This window comes from Hippocampus guttulatus, chromosome 7, assembly GCF_054856545.1.
Source record: "Hippocampus guttulatus isolate MCC_2025c chromosome 7, RoL_Hgut_1.0, whole genome shotgun sequence".
Lineage (NCBI taxonomy): Eukaryota > Metazoa > Chordata > Actinopteri > Syngnathiformes > Syngnathidae > Hippocampus > Hippocampus guttulatus.
Window position 1 is genome coordinate 4,814,598 of NC_141267.1, and position 17,768 is coordinate 4,832,365.

The 17,768-nt window shown below is 41.4% G+C and overlaps 1 protein-coding gene across 2 annotated transcripts in view; it reads right to left on the bottom strand.

Moving 5' to 3' along the window:
- Positions 1 to 302: 302 nt before the first annotated feature.
- Positions 303 to 17,768, bottom strand: part of ddah1 (dimethylarginine dimethylaminohydrolase 1) — an 84,482-nt gene continuing 67,016 nt past the window's right edge. Inside the window, exons 4-6 of one of the 2 annotated variants that reach the window (XM_086116372.1) lie at positions 12,501 to 12,620; positions 5,200 to 5,343; positions 303 to 1,350 (exon numbers count right to left, since the gene is read on the bottom strand). In XM_086116372.1, coding sequence (XP_085972498.1) covers positions 1,234 to 1,350; positions 5,200 to 5,343; positions 12,501 to 12,620 — 381 coding nt within the window. In that variant the 3' untranslated portion in view covers positions 303 to 1,233. The remainder of the gene's footprint in view (positions 1,351 to 5,199; positions 5,344 to 12,500; positions 12,621 to 17,768) is intronic. The other variant, XM_086116373.1, reaches the window with a different exon arrangement.

Sequence of the window (17,768 nt, forward strand, 5' to 3'; positions counted from 1 at the left end):
ATTTATGCAGAAAGTATCTTGCTTTTAATCATCGATAACTTTCGCATCGTGAGTGCGGTAAAATAATTTCTTGGCTGTTCCATTACTAATGCCAAATACTGCACCCCTGTCACATTTCTGGTGTTTTCATTTTCTTAACGCTAGATGGCAGCAGTGTGCTTTTAGTGAATACATTTCTATCTCTTATGACCCACGAATCATATTTTCGTGATATTAGTCAAAACAAATCAAAGCACACATAACGTTACATCAACCGGTCTACTACTGTAACAACAGTAAGAGTATTAACAGTAACAACTCAGTTGAATGCTCGGTATAACTTTATTATGTAAATTAGTTTGATAGAATGCTCTTTTCAATTACGAAAATACCAGTACCATATTAGTCACAACCTTCATTGAAACCAAAACGTTTGAGTTGAACAGATATAATCACAACCAAGAATCATTAGATTGGTGCAGTTGAAAAAAAAAACATTCACCATTTGAGAATGATGACTTTTGTGTCGATGATGCATTCATCTGGGATACAAAGTGAAAGTCCTAGCAATTGTCACACTTTTAACAGTGATTGCCAGATTGTGTCATACAACAAGAATGAAGTTAACATAAACCTCTCATATGTTTATGAGCAAAGAGTAGGTGAAAGAGAGGAAGATGGAGCAAGTTTAAGAGTTAGTGTTTACTGGTGTCGCAAGCCTTTCCTCTGAACAGAGCAAACCAAATTCTTTCCATGCTTCATCACTGCCTGCCTGCCCATACGCAAGCATCACCTCCTGATGTCATTTCCTCAGCTCTCACTCACAGTCGCGCTGAGAATCAGCACAGTCTAAACAGCGTCGGCCTTTAACATACAGTACGTCGAATCCATGTTTTGCAAACTATGCATATAATAGGCTTCCTGATTTATTCGTGCAAAGTTATATTTTCCAAGTTCTCATCATGAACTGGATTTTAACATGAATGAAAGAAAAATGAATGATTAAAATAGAGTTGCATTTTAGGTGAGGCTTGACTTCAATAAGCAAACACAAATAATCTGAAATATATTTTGTTAGCTACACCTCCGTTCATTAATGAAGTGAAAGGAAAAAAAAGTAGTCAGCATGAAATTTTATCCGCTCCCAAGATGATTATTTTCCCCTCAATAAAAATACCCCATCTACTTATCCAGTGACCAGGACTATTTCACCAAGTCTTGGAATCTGTTGTGATACGACAGAGGCTGCTGCGTTCAGTGGTTGGATTTCTTATTGATGAGCACAGAGCAGCAAGTTATAGCTCCGTCCACTTTCACTTTCTCACTGTTGGACACAGGGATCAGCATGTGGTCCTTCAACTTGTCATACACCTGTGGAAAGAAAGGATGACCGATTACTATGGGTGTTGTCTTGATAAAATCTTATCCATTTCCATAGAGGAAATGAGGATGATGACGATGATGGCTGGAATGATTTCAATGAAGTATTTTGTGTCGTTTACATCTGCACCATTGTTGAACTGTACTTCACCATACTGGGCTGCATTCACAATAATTAGACTGTCCTTTCTCATATATCTTGTACTTAACCCTTTCATGCACCAGTAATGCTAACCTGTAATCTGATAAAATGATAAACTGTCCACCGTACAAAAAGTGTTACATAAAAACATCAAATATGTCAGGTTTGAGTGCGGACTGGTACGGAGGGATCCCACAAACATAGACAAGGATAAAGTAGAACATGAAATGTATTTACAGAGAAATGCAAGATCGAGGAAGAGCCAGGGTAAACGAAAAAACACAAATCGCTCGCAACCTGTCAGGTAGAAATAAGGGAAAAAAAATATCCAGGGATCCAATCATGCGAACGAAAGGATCATGAACAACTAAACAAGGTAAACAATACTTACACGCGAGACTAGAGTATGGAGACTAGAGAACTATGAATCATGAACCAGAAGGCCTAGAAAATCAACCACTTGGCATTCTGATAGTCAGCAAGGTCGAATAAACCGACTGCCCGCGATGAAGTCCTTTTCAACTCCACTGATTGTAACGCATCAAAGATGTGGAGCTGGAGGGATCGCCCTCCACTCCCATAGGAAACTGAAACAAAACCAGAAATGGGCACTTTACCCTATTTTGCCAGTCCATCCTCCTTAATTGACTTTATTTTTAGTTACACCTTAAAGAATTCAGAATGTAAGATAATGAGGGATATGTAAGTGCAGCTGGGTGCTCATGTGATATGCTGCAATTTACATCTCTGATTAGTTAACTATTTACAGTACAGCTGCTTTCCGTGACGGATCGACAAACAAAACAATCGTTTGTGGCAGTCCTAGTTGAAAATGTTTATTCCATAGCCTACGCAGATTGGGTTAGTGCTCAATATGAAGCTCTGTTTTTCAGGTGACAGGCATAAAACTTGCCATGGAATGCAGAAAATGAAACCTGAATTAGACATGTGTGTGTGTGTGTGTGTCTCAGTGTGGTGGTGGTGGTGGTGGTGGGGGGGGGGGGGGGGGGTTATAAGCTCCACCCTACAAACTGAAGGTCCTGCCACCCTCGGTAAAACTGTCTTGAACTGCATTATAAGTACAGTGACGTCAGTGGGAAGGATCTTGTTCTGAAACAATTGCCTCACACATCACCAGCCAAAGTGACTGGAAAGTCTTATCATCACCCACCAAAATTAATTTTAACCCGCATTCGGTGGGTTGGCAGGGGGGTTAATTAATTAAATTAATTTAAAACCTGATCATGACTACACTCCATGAGTCATGAACCTCTGTCAGAGACATGGCACATAAACGTGTGTGGATGTGGGCCTCTGCTTGATGTGGTAATAAATGATAGCCATTGATTATTATTATTATTGTTGTTTTAATATGTCTGCTATAGATTAGACTAAATAATAAAGGTGTTAAACCCTGAGAAGGCTGTACATTTAAGTAACGGAAATGAATCTACTGCTGTTTATGGCATCTCTGAGGCTGCAGTGCGTCTTGTTCTGATCCTTTTAAGCCGAGTACTTACTATTTCTGCAGCTAAAATGTATTTGTCGGGTTGAGGACGGTGTGGTCAAACACAGTAGGAGCTCCTATTTCTCACAGGGGGCTTTTGTCTGTTGTGTTTCTTTATCTGCAAAGCCAGCGCTCTAAAGCTGTCTGCCAGTGCTTGCACTAATAAATGCTCTGCGCCCCCTTCAGCTGCCAATCCTCATGAACTCCCGCCTTTGTTAATGCGCAGATCTTATGCAACTTGAGGAGCCAACCAAAAATAGACCGTTGACTGAATAGATCATTTGTAGAGAGAAAGAAAGCAGAAGAAATTGTATTGCGCTGGGATATTGTTACATTTAATTCGAGCAATTGCGGCTCAACTCTATAACAAGACATGAGATGGCATTCAACAAAAGACGGTATTTTACTGCTATGTGGATTCACCACTATTACTATTTTCCCACTTTTTCCACCACAGATCCAAGCCAGTTTCTACTGGGTCTGAACTTTGCAAGGCTAAATCATGGTCGAGATCTTCATTTCTTAGTATGCCAGATGGTCTGTCAAGGCGATACCAAAGTTGAAAAAAAATGTGACAGAAAAATAGATTTTATTGTCGGTTTATCTTCTGGGAGAAAAACTGACTCTCTGCCACGTGTCTCGATCCAAATGCGCATATTTTTCGGAATTCTTCCTTCTAAAAATAGCTCGCAGGGTTGGGGTTCTAACCACTGAGTACATTTTGAGGTCGAATTCCTGTACGCGCAGCCTGCAGGATACTGGATTCAATTTCATGAGATTCTTTTTTTTCATGTGTTTTGAGGGTCAAAACCCATGAAAAACACACACACACGCGCACACACACTCCTAATAAGCCAATGCAAAACAAAACAACGATCTACAACACCCAATGCTTCTCTTAAATCAGCCGAAGAGCGCAGTCACGACAAACACTTTATCCTGAATGGCTGTAATTTTGGAGATTAAATCCATAAATCCAGCAGACTTGTTCTTATCCATGTGGCCCGGGCTACGTGTTGTCCTCTGGAAATAGGTTAAAGTAACTTCACCGAGTTGATTATGATGACGAAACCATATGCCCTAAAGACTGTCTTAGTCCCATCCAAAATGGCCGCCAGGCTGAAGGCCTTACTGGACAGTTCCCGTCGATGACCGCAGTCACTCAAAGGACAGCAAGTGACATCGGCTTGAAAGGTGGACCAACTGCACATGTCACACTTTTAACGAGAGTCTATCTGCGATGATCTGGGCGCCAAAACTAACAATGAGCTAACAATGATTGTTTTGAGACGCCAGAGATAAACAAATCAATTTTGCTCATCAGTAATTGTGCACTGTATTTCCTACTCATCTAAAATTTTGTCATACTATTTTGTTTTTCTGATTTAATTTTTGTCCCCTTCAATGTGACTCAGCTGGCACTGATTATTGCCTTTTACTTTTCCTGATGGGCGGCCGGGTAGTCCAGTGGTTAGCACGTCGGCTTCACAGTGCAGAGGTACCGGGTTCAATTCCAGCTCCGGCCTCCCTGTGTGGAGTTTGCATGTTCTCCCCGGGCCTGCGTGGGTTTTCTCCGGGTGCTCCGGTTTCCTCCCACATTCCAAAAACATGCATGGCAGGCTGATTGGACGCTCTAAATTGTCACTAGGTGTGAGTGTGGGCGTGAATGGTTGTTCGTCCCTGTGTGCGCTGCGATTGGCTGGCAACTGATTCAGGGTGTCCCCCGCCTACTGCCCGGAGATGGCTGGGATAGGCTCCAGCACCCCCCGCGACCCTAGTGAGGATCAAGCGGTTCGGAAAATGGATGGATGGATACTTTTCCTGATAATTTTCATATATAGTTCGGGGCAAGGTTGAGCGATGTGTCTTTCTGCCTTACCTGATGTGTTATGTTTATATAGATTGCAAATTTGAAGATTAAAAAAAAAAAATCCAAAAAAGAAAGAATGAACAACGCATGCATGATAATAGTAAAGACCTTGGCAGAGTCATGACAAAACACACCAACTTCACAACCGATATGAATGACAATTACACCTTTACATCTAGCTCTTGGCGAGGTGAACATATTTGTGTTTGGTAATGTAGTGGTGACTCAAATCCCTCCATTGGAGAATTTCCATACAAGCATGCTAAGCATTTTATATGGAAAGAAAATCTGTCTCCTTGCAATAATTGAGCCAAGTATTACCTTGACGCTTTCTGGATATTCCTCTTCTGTGCAATGCAGAAGCACTTGTCCCTTATTGGGCAGGTTCATGTAGATGCAGTTTGCAGCCAAGTCATCGGGCACCGTCAATTTATCATAACGATGATCACTCATTTGTTGCATGATCTACAAACAGGCACACACAAATACAGAACGTGGACATGAACACAAAGAAACAGCGGCCTATGTGAGTCCATACAAATTGCAGGGATCCAGACAGTCACTGCAAAATTACTCAGAGGTCTGTGGGCGAAGAGGAGGGTGGCTAATGGAGAACACAGAAGCAGGCATTCTTCTTCAGCAGATGTCATATTATTTATGTAATCTAATGGGGCTGAAGATGGAATGGGAAGCGCAGCGGAGAGGCCAAGATGACGCACATGCTGCCAAGAGGAAGTGGAGGTGGAAGGTGGCCGCTGGGTGAGGGTGTTATGACCAGCGGAGAAGCAGGTGTCGCTTCATGTTTATGAGCACAACATGTGTGGACGGATGCCACTGAGACAAAAGGCGTGCGCGTGCGTGTATGTGTGTGTGGGCGAGCGTGTGTGTGTCAGCAGTCACAAAACGAATCTAAGATCAAAAAATAAAACAAAAAAAATGTTACAATGGGTGATTTGTCTTCTAAAGTTCTAATGGTTAAAGCATAAAAGTTTGAGTCATGTCTGGATTTTTCTTGCTGGATTTCGACACACAGACACAAATGTGTGCCTGTAAAGGGCTTGTGTTTCAGAATGCGTCAGGATGTTTTCATGAAATGTCCCACTGCTTGTGTTTTCAGTTAGAGTAAGAAACATGATCAACTTCAGGCTGTTTTCATTATACGTACATAGTAGGAGAGTTTAGGTTTCTTGTTATCTTGTTATTTTGCTACTATTGTGTTTGCCTTTTAAATAAAACACAGATGTTCAACGGGCTGTCTCAAGTGTGCATTTTCCTTTCTCGGGAAAATTACTTTGCAAGAAGTGACATATTTTCTTCTGGGAACAGAGCATACTACAAGCAAATAGACAAAGAAATATGTCATCCGAGCAAATGGTCACAGTCTAAACTAAACTAAACTCGGGATAACACTGAATCAATAAATAAATATTGCATTTTGCATGTCTAATAGTGAACTACTATGCAGACAACCTTAATGATTGAATTTGCAAATTTGTTTTGGTTTCAGGATGCTATAAAACTACAGTTTTGGTGAGAGAGCGTGTGCAGGAAATGAAAATAAGTTCATGTAATATCCTCTGTTGTGCTAGAAAGCTAAAAGTGCGTGTGTGCATGTGTGTGAACAGACAGATTCCCAAATCACTAGGGGGTAGGGGTGGCTGCAGCAGCGCTAAATGAAAACAATCATGTGCGTGACCGCCGAACCCGCCTCTCACACACAGGGGGATTAGTAGAGGTAGATGGGAGGAGAAATGTTGACTCCACCAAAAATCACAGTTGTTACTGCGTCACATGTTTTTTGAACATTTTCTTTTTGGTGTCAAAACAGATACTGGATATGATAATACGGATTTGGATGAAAAATTCACAGCCAGTGTCTCTGTCAGGAAACAACCCAAACCAAACTAGCTAATTCCGTCCGTGCACTTTGGAAAAATAACATTGTACCCCCAACATGGATATTTGAAGACTTAATCATGAACCACATGATCGTCTAAACACAGGCATATGGTTATCTTTACAAGATTACAACTTTCTCACAAAATTGTACTTATATCCTGAATATTTTGATGACTGAAGTCCTGATACTTTGTACTGACTAACAAACACTTGGAGGAGTCTTAAACCACTTGATTTGTGTTTCTTATCAAAGATGCAGTGTATGCAAAATGTAAAAATGCTTGGAGCTGGCTACTTCGCAGACAGCTTGGCAGTGAACTGAGCATAAAATTGCCGCGAAAGTTGGCAGGGTGCAATGTAATTCATTGAGAGGTAAATGGGCAGCATAATGTGCCCACCCGAAAGAGTTATTGGAGGGAGAACAACTAACAACCAAATGAGTTTAAAAAAAACTCAAAACGGATGCTTGTGTCAAATCTTTCATTTGGATTCTTTTTTTTAAAAATTATTGCGAAACAAGTTTTTAAGAAACTCCCTTGACTTCTAAACTACGGCTTATTCTGTGCATGGAATTCGATACCTGGTAAAACAAACTGTTGATATACTTTGTTGATGAAATGAATTTAAAGGTATGTCAAATGCTGAGGGTGTGATTGTTAACTTTTTTGATGATCCCATCAATGACGTCACTGATTGGACTTTTGGATTGAGAAACTCAGAGGTGCAACGATGAATCGATTAATCAACAACTAATCGACGATCAAATTAATCGCTAATGACATTTGATAATTGACGACTCGTTTGGATAACTTTTTCAGTTTAAAATGATCTCAGAATTTCACCTTCTCAACAGTAAATGCTATCCGATTTCTGTAGTCCCCCATGAAACCAGACCGATTATCTTTGAGTGCAATCAAAATTCAACGGGACCAGCAACGGAAAAGAATTTGTCCCATAGAACTAAGCCGCCGTTTAGTTCTCTGTACCCTTAAATAGTGTCTGGTTCACAACTGGGCAGGTGCTGAGGGGCGAAGTAGCGCAGAGAGGTCAGGTGGGGCGAGTGCATTTAAATATTTGAAAATAAATACTAGAAAATGTATAGGGGGCCAGTGAAGGGATGCCAGAGTAGGAGTTATGTGCTCCGTCTTATGCGTACCAGTCAAGAGGTGAGCAGCAGCATTTTGGATCAACTGGAGATGCTGAATGGAGGATTGGCTGACTCCAAAGTAAAGTGCATTACAGTAATTCAGCCGAGATGTGACGAAGGCATGAATTACTGTTTCAAAGTGCTCATGAGAAAGGAGAGGTGTTACTTTAACCAGCTGCCTTAAATGAAACAATCTGGATATAACAACTGCACCAATTTGCCGGCCCAATTTAAAATCACTCCCCAGTTTAAGACACAAGCTCGAGACTGTTGGCTGCTCGTTAGTCTGCCGTTAAACAGGAATGATTACACCTTGAAGAGCTGCAGCTGCAGCTTGAAGTTGCACCAAGTGTACTGACATCATGGCTCCAAAATGAGAGCTGTCAAATGTAAAAATGGAGGGGGTTAGCAAACTACCTAAAGAAGGTCAATCTTTGTGCAATTTTGCAAAATATGTTGGTTTTTCACAGTCAGCTGTGTCTAAAATCTGGAACAAGTACAGCAAAAATTGGAAGGACGTCCAAGAGAAGAAAGCATACTGTTCGATCACGGAAGACATCAAAGCATCAAGACAAAACTGAAAGCAGAAAATGCAAAGCAAACAAATGAACATATGACAGGTAACTGGAGTCAAACTCTGTGAACAAACTGTAAGAAACCGCTGAAAGGAAATGGGATTTCCAAAAAGAAAAGCGAAACAAAAGCCATCATTAACATCCCAACAGTAGAAAACAAGGTTACAATGGGCAACGGTGGACTGTGGATGACTGGATAAAAGTCATATTCAGCCATGAATGGCAAATCTGCATTGGGCAAGGTGTTGCTGCTGCAACTTTTCTTTGGTGACGTTTGAATGATGAAGACGGATGCCTGTAGGAAACATGCACATTTCCGCAGTCATTGATGATATGGGGCTGCATGTCAGGTTCAGGCACTGGGGAAACGGCTGTCATTACATCTACAATAAATGTTTCCGTTAACATTTTTGACATTTTTCTTATTCCATCAATGGAATGGATGAAATCATTTTTTATTGGTAATGCATCTAGCCATAGAGGAGAAAAAAACCTGTAAAAACATTCCTTGAAGATAGACACATAAGGTCAATGTCGTGGCCTGCAAATTGAAAACCTTGGATGGAAGTCGAAGAAAATGGTCCATGACAAGGTTCCAGCCCGCAAAGCCGATCTGGCATAAGCATTCAGAGAAAGTTGGAGTCAGACTGATGAAGAGTACGGTTTATCACTAATTCCATGCCTCTAAGACTGCTAGCTGTTAGAACTCACCTCATCCGGATATTTTGAATTTAGCATTACGCTGCCAAGAGATGTTTATGGGAAACTGCTGCATGGCGATTCATTCCTACCCCGCCCCCCCCCCCCCCCACTCCCACCCCGCACACACACATTTTAAGGAGTTTAACTCCATTAACTCAATTATGTTGTCTACAATTATATAGTTTTAAAGTGGTGTACATTATCTTTGTGAAACAAATAAAGATGTATGCAACTGTTAAGTCGCATGTCCAACATCAATTTTACGATTATACAGTGGCAGCGTCCCACTTTATTTGATACTGCCATGCAGCTGTGGCTAATAAAGCCACAGGTTTTTCATTGAAATAATTTTGAAAAGGATCCAATTTACGGTAGTTGTAATTTTATGTATTTCATGTTTTGAAAGCAACTACATTGTGATAAAAAAAAATCTGCTCATTTGTTAACAAATGAACATGTCATACATATGCAGTAAATGCGTTATTTAAATAAACATGTTGCTCCATTGTGTGATAGGATCAGTGATCTTTTTTTTTGTTTGTTTGTTTTTTTAACTCACTGATTGACGATCAGCCCCCCAAAATCCCGATTGTACAAAGTCTAGTTTTTATGTTATGAATGTAATCTGATCTGGCATCTTCCGTTTCTGTTTACTGTGTGTGCTTTTTACATGTATGTTAGTCATGTGAGCATAAGTTCTTTCAGGTGGTCAGTAAATAACAGCGCGGTAAAGAGAAATAGGGCTTTTGAAATTGGTGTAATTAGACAGTCGAACAACTATACATAGGCTTTACATTTGAATTGGATATTGACATTATTTTGTTTTCAAGGGAATCAAATATGGGAATCACGTTTGTCTCCGGCGAGTGCCATCTACCACTACAGCTGTGTTATGCTAGTGAGTAATACACAGTGTAAACATCCTTCAGGGGAACCCCAAACAACACACTGTGGTGACCTCATGATTTAGAAGGGGTGCCTGGTGGTAAGCTAAAATGAGAGGGTGCTATAACCTCGAATGGTATTTAGGGGAATGATTTCATGGGAGAAGCTCGTGTTGAAAGGGACTGATGGATGATGAAATCCATCTGCTCATTCTCATTCTTGGGAAAGCAAACCACAGATTATAAAAACATTTACATGAGTGTAAAACAACACAGCACATGAGGTGACATACTTTGTACATACTACAAATCAAGAGGTTGAAACAGTCAGTTTCATGATGAATACTAAGATTAAACAAGACACCAGTTTTAAAACATTCCTCATTCAAAGGTCAAAGGTCATTACCCTAACTGCCTCAGGGTCTAAAAGACTTTTCCGATGTATTTAATTAAACAGTTGTAATATATAAGTGTACATGATCATTACAAGACCTGCAAAATAGAAACAGACTCCTGTATTTAGGATGATGTAAAAGGCACAACCAGAGAGTTTTTGTCACTGTTGGTAACAGCTATTCCTCAATACAGTTGCTAATAACGAGGGTGATCAAACCCAATGGAATCTTACTTAGTATATTAAAGAATGTTAAATAAATCAGTATCTTTCTCAGTATATTTCTGCGTGTATTAAGTTCCTGTGTACACTTCAACAATCCAAGGATGCAGAGTCGAGCTAATTGGTTCTCAATTGTTGTCACACGGGGACCACCAGCATTTCCTATCGTAATTGGTGGCAACCCACTTTCATATATGTTCGGAGCAATGAAGAAAACTTATTGCATGTTCACAGTGCCTTTCTGAACACCTTAATAAGAAACTGATGATGAATGTGACAATGGCACATACAAAATGATGTCTGCAACGATAAAATGTTGTATGTCGGTACCCTTGTACATTGAGGAACCCCTGCAAATTTTTACTCGATTTCCGCAAACCCATCAATAATGGCTCCGTGACCGGCTTTTGGGTCCTGACCCACCAGTTGAGAATCATTGGTCGAGCAATTACAGTTTCTCAGGACTCTAGCCAATAGTTCTCAAAGTGTGGTATGAGTACAACTAGTGGTACGCAGGCTCCCTCTTGTGGTACAAGACAACATCACTTAAATGTTCATACTGTGCATTTTACACCGACTAAACTTTTTTCATCCACTAGAGTACACTTATTAAGAATAATTTGGTACATAAATCTGAATCAAAATATATTTCTGTTGAATTTGTCAGAAATTATTCTTTTCAAACATTTATTTATTTATTTTATCTAAGTTTTTTTCAAGTCCAGCGGTCATATTCAAACGGGGCATAATTTTACAGTGGCTTGCAACAATGTTTAAGAGCTTTTCAGAAATAACACCTCCGCTTGGTTTTTGATGAACACTACCCTTTTTTGATGCCGACTATATCATGCATTTTAATATTGATCATAACGCTGGTAGTTGGAAAGTCACATTTTTTTTTACGTTGTCTTTGATGTGAAAAACTTTTAGAACCACTGCTCTAGGCCATTAAAGATGGTCCAGTTTAAATTGCCATTGGGATGAGTGTTTTTTATCCAGCAGGGGGCGATCTCACACAAGGTGGCAACCATTGATAGGAGAAGCTAGTTTAGGTGAATCTGACTGTTTCAAACCTGTGAGGGCAGAAGTTCGTCACCATTTTATGTCTTGCATTGAGCAAAGATCTGAGGTCGCCATGTGCTTTGATATTTTGATGACTTTTATCGGAGCAGCTATTTTGGCATAATACCATCGTAGTCTTTGTAACACAGGTAAGAAAGGCTCCAGAGAGAATTCATGAATAAATGGGGCATTGAAGGTAACACTCAAACTCCAAGGACTTGGAGCCAGTACACTATCAATGATCACATGCTTAGAATTAGCCAAGCCATTTTTCCTGCAATTTGTTACCCGTTTGCAGAAAAAAATGGGACAACATATCTGTCAGCGAGAAGAACTGAAATTCCTTCCTCTTCACGTGTTATTGTTTGCCATTGCTGTATACGAGCTTGATCAAGTGAGAGCTCTTTTCTGTGGTAGCATTCAAGTTCTTTATTTGACGACATCTTGCACCTACCAGATTCACTGTCTAGAATTACCGGTACAGTGGCATTTAGAATGCTTGGCAAATGTTGACTGGGAATGTCCAGTCAGTCAAGAGGAAAAGAATACATACCAACAGGGTTGAGTCAGGAGGCTATCAAGGAATTAAAATAAAAAAAAGAACCAAGCATCTGCTGTGCCAGTTTAAAAAAATAAGACAGTGATTCAACTGTTCCCATGACGACACTTGGCAAAATCATCAATATGAGATGACGCCATTTCCATAAACACATTACGCACATACACAAATTCCATACTTTGAGGGCTTTCTGAGCCGGTTCACTGGAGCCAATGATAATGAGGCCCGGTCCTCCCATGCTGCAGAAGCTTTTCAGGTGCAGCCCTTCCACCACAGGCACAGTCGACACAGCGTAATCCTGCAAGAAACCATTAGAGTATAAATGTTATTTTTATTTGTTATTTTGTCAAGCATCATTGAGTAATATTTTTCCCCAATATAAAACTAAACTTTGCACAAAATGTAAGGACACAAGTAAGTATTAAAAAAAAAAACAAATTGTTGCTAATTTCTTTGTTCTAAGAATGCCTTTTGGCAATAAATATTTTCACTGTGTAAATCCTGTTTGTTCTGCTGATAAATGGTGCCGCATTTGTAAGGAACATGTTTTTGTGGGATGAACAGAACAGCTGAAGTACACGACAAATCTGCTGGTGTTGATTCAACAACATAGAGTGATAATTTTAACACCGGAAAAGTGTCTCTATGTGTACACACTACTCAGTGTTAAAATACAATTCACGAACGTGTTCAATGCTCAACACCCAATAGTGTGTTACGGCAATAAAATCACAGGGCAGTAATTAAGATATCCTTTATTTGTCCTTAATAATGACACTAGTGAGTGTTTAGATCAAACATGTCCAGCTCTGGGCCTGGAGGGCCACCGTCCTGCCTGATTTCCAGCTGTCTCGGCGGCAACACACCTGATTTAGATGATGAGCTCATCAACCAGCTCTGAAGCAGCATTAAACCGATCCTGATTATTTCAATCAGGTGTGTTGCTCCTGGGAGAGCTGGAAAACAGGCAACAGGCAGGACATCGGCCCTTGAGGACCGACTTTGGACACCACTGGTTTAGATGAACACTAATGAATGTTCATGCCAACAATGTACAGTGTGGGGGGAAATAACCAATGGCGCAGTACCTTAAATAAAACATCAGAACATTTCAATTTTTAGTCCAACACATACAAAAATTCCATTCTGGCATTCGGTTCCATATTTTTTCACCCAGGGGGTAGTGGCAAAATTACACATTATATATTGGACAACAGTGGTTAGCACGTCGGCTTCACAGTGCAGAGGTACCGGGTTCGATTCCAGCTCCGGCCTCCCTGTGTGGAGTTTGCATGTTCTCCCCGGGCCTGCGTGGGTTTTCTCCGGGTGCTCCGGTTTCCTCCCACGTTCCAAAAACATGCGTGGCAGGTTGATTGGACGCTCTAAATTGTCCCTAGGTGTGAGTGTGGGCGTGGATGGTTGTTCGTCTCTGTGTGCCCTGCGATTGGCTGGCAACTGATTCAGGGTGTCCCCCGCCTACTGCCCGAAGACGGCTGGGATAGGCTCCAGCACCCCCCGCGACCCTAGTGAGGATCAAGCGGGTCGGAAAATGGATGGATGGATATATTGGACAAGACCCCAATATATGGTCTGGATCATGTTGTATCTTTCGGTGTGCAAACATTCCCTTTGTTTTGACAATTTGACGACTGGCTGGTTGGCCAAATGTTTCATCATGGACATACATTCATCAGCTGATGCCTGTTGAGATGTAGAGTGGTCTTGCAGAGTCTTTGGGCCATTTCCAAAATTACATGGCAGCAAAACAGACAGAAGAATATGGACACAAAACAATTAACATTACATATACAAGTCCATTTCCTGTAGGTCTACATGACCAAATGAGAAAACCCTACAGTAGGCATGTCCAGCTTCGAGCCTGGAGGGCCGCCGTCCTGACTGTTATCCAGCTCTCCCGGCTGCAACACACCTGATTCAGATGATCAGTTCATCAGCCAGCTCTGAAGCAGGAATCGAACGTTCCTAATGATTTGAACCAGGTGTGTTGCTCCTGGGAAAGCTGGAAAACAGGCAGCACAGTCAGGCGGGTGTCCAAAGTCGGTCCTCAAGGGCCGCCTTGAGGACCGACTTTGGACACCGCTGCCCTACAGGTTCTTGTGTAACTCAGTACTCACGTACAAATCTAAGTTGCTGGGGTCTTGTTGTCTTGATTGGGAAAGAGTGTAACAACTCCATGCACATAGATAATGCGGACATTAAGGTTTCCCACAAAAAAAACAAACAAAAAAAAAAACGTCCTTAACGGACACTTGGCTTTTGATATCACCTTATTTGTTGTTACAGTTTGGAGAATTTGCATGTCGTTGGTCAAGCAGCTGACAAATGACGCTCATAAGACTGAATGGAGTCAGCTGTGCTACTCACCAGTCCAAAACAAGTCACATGCAGCTCATCACTCAAGCTGCCTTGAAGCTTTTTTTTTCCCAATCAAATACCATCATGGAAAAGTTTTGCTGGCCTTGGTAATTCTGCTCAGGAATGAGCATCAAAGCTAGGTTTGGGTGATAAGCAAAAAAGAACCTCCTTTCTCTGTATAGAAAAATATTCTGAAAGGTCCCCCCCCCCCCACTACTATGGTTACATAATGATGATTTAAAACATGTATTCTGTACTTGAAGAACTATATGATCATCTGCTAACTATTTTTTTCCTTCAGATTCATTGATTTACTGGCCCAAAGGAACGCTTCCCTCCTCTCAAGTCTTAGGTGCCTGTCAGATATGCTGTAAAACGGAATCTTTTAATGTGAAAATCTGTGCATGTATTGAGAAGTATAAATTTGACTTATGCCTGAACACTGCCGTTGATTGATGTGTGTTATGTATGTTATGTAATTTTTCACCGAATACGTCAATGTACAGTGAACCTCTAAAGTTCAAAATGTTCAAAGTTTTAACTCTGTGGACTTAAAATAATAAAACAAAAATAAAGTTGCACAAAAACTCAACTTCGGCATGTCTCACAAGACTTAAATTCATTTGGCATTTTTGTGTGTGATGCCACCACAGTAGGAAGAGAGGAAATGTGAAGACTACCTTAGCTCAACCTTAATTTGGGCATACTAAAATGGTACCTGTACTTCCTTGGCAGTAGAGTACAATATGGCTAAAGCAAAAATTAATGAAAGAATTCAATCTACGCTGGGTGGAGTGAGTTGCATTTGGTCTACTTGATGTGAAGAACCTTGAAGCAGTTTGTCATTTAAACATTCAAGCACATTGCAAAGGATGGTGTAAATGCAACAATAACAGACATACATTTACCGTTGCGATTCAACAGTTTATTAAGATATCCTTTATTTGTCCCGCAATGGGGAAATTACATTTAGGAATTCCGAAAGGAAAACGCTGGGTAGGGAGAGGGGAAAAAAACCCACGCTCGAACTATCCTCTTCTGAGGATAATTTAAGTCCAGGATGAAAAAAAGACCCTAGCACATAAATAAGCATATGACAGTTACAACAAGTCACAAGACATAACATGTAATGAGGGGGAGGATGAATGGGAAGGGGGGGGTGACCGCGACGCGGCCGTCCTGACCAGCTGCACGGACGGACACGTGTGCTCTGCAGATCGAACCACGTCACGGGGGAAAAAGAATCGGAGCGATGAAGACGGTGATAACAAGGATGTGTATGCGCGTGTGGTTGTCCAGTTATGTATGTGTATGGGTGTACAGGTCATAGCTGCTTCGTCGAGGTCTGCTCATCATGAAGACAGTCCCGGCTTATCAATCCATGGCCGAGAAGGAGGGGGGTGATGGTGGGGGGCCCTAGATTCCATACGTACTTCCATCCAGGGGAAAGGGCCAGATAGCGTTGTTTGTTTTGGAGGGACGGCCGCCGACAATTTCAGACAGCCTTGAGTCCGTGGCCTGTATCTCTTCACTGGCGCCGATCAGCCAAATCCGAAAACTCTTTCCGCAGCGTGGATTCCAACTTCTCCATGATGTTGTCGATCGCGTGGAGTCGCTCCAAAACCGCAACAATATTGCGGTTGAGCTCAGTCACTGCTTGAGTCTGAGTGTTGGACATTCGCGCCAAACCATCCAGAATGACCGGCAGCTTCTTCACTTCCAATAAAGCCGCTCCCGTCGGTTGAATTTTGCGATAGAACAGAAAGCTGCCAACACCAAACAGCAGCATACCTGTTATCAAAAGGCCAATAATGTAGATATCTTCCACATCCTCCACGGACAGTATTGCCAGGCACACCGGTCTCCACTTTCTCCATGGATCCAGGGCGTATCCGGCAGCAAATGTCCCCGGAGGGCAAGCAGGCTCCCCACTGCCTGCTCTTTTCGTCGAAAAAATTTTGTCGATTGTATTGAGAGACCAGCCAACTAATTCCATGGTTAGTTCTTCGGATGAAAATACGGTGGGAGGCTAGGAAAAGTTAGACAAAGACAGCACAAAGACTAAGTGGCGAGCAAGGAGAGGGCGGGGGTGAGGGCAGGAGCTGTGCAAAAAGCGTCTGCCTTCGTCGAGAGCCAAGCAGAAAAGAGAGCATTAGAAGACAGTTTATCAGACAAAACTGCAATGCATTCGATACTTTTGTATTTTTTGTTTTGGGGCTGATCTCTGAAGACTTTATAGGGCAACAAGGAATGCATTATTTTTTACCAAAACAAAAGCTGCATCCCCCCCCCCCCCCCCCCCCCTCGTTCATTCATTCGTTCATTTTCCGAACCGCTTTGTCCTCACAAGGGTCGCGGTGGGTGCTGGAGACTATCCCAGCCATCTTCGGGCAGTAGGCGGCACGGGGAGAACATGCAAACTCCACACAGGAAGGCCGGAGTTGGAATAGAACTCTGCACTGTGAAGTCGACGTGCTAGCCACCCGACTATACTGGGCCGCACTCATGGAAACAGTTTACATATATTTAAGAACAACAAAAAAAGTTTAAACTTGTTTAGGAAAAGGCATTTCAAATCTGTATACTGAATGAGATTGTAATTACTGTAACTGGAATACAACAAAATGTGACAGTGTTCATTTAGATGTGCATGAAACATGCTTACGTTTTCATAGATTTAAGACATAACGAATGCGACTGTTCATGTTCGTAACTGTTTGTTATATTCACAATATGAAACTCAATGGACACCAAAAAGATTTTCCTATTGTCATTTGAAACATATCAATGGGATCCATTTTATCAAAAAATAATTGAACACAGTGGAATGCATCAAGAGGGACTAACATTAACTTCAAAGTAGACTAGTGAAACAACAACAAAAACAAGAAGTGTTCATCTTGTTGAAGATTTTAATTTAATCCTTATCCTCATATTTTGCTGCAGTTCTTGCGGGGAGTGAAGATGCACTTTTGCAGTGTGACTTTTGACGGAATTTCTGCTTTTACAAGCAGAACATTAGACAAAGTTGGAGGACATCCAGCCAAAGGTCCAACCATCTTTGGCATCG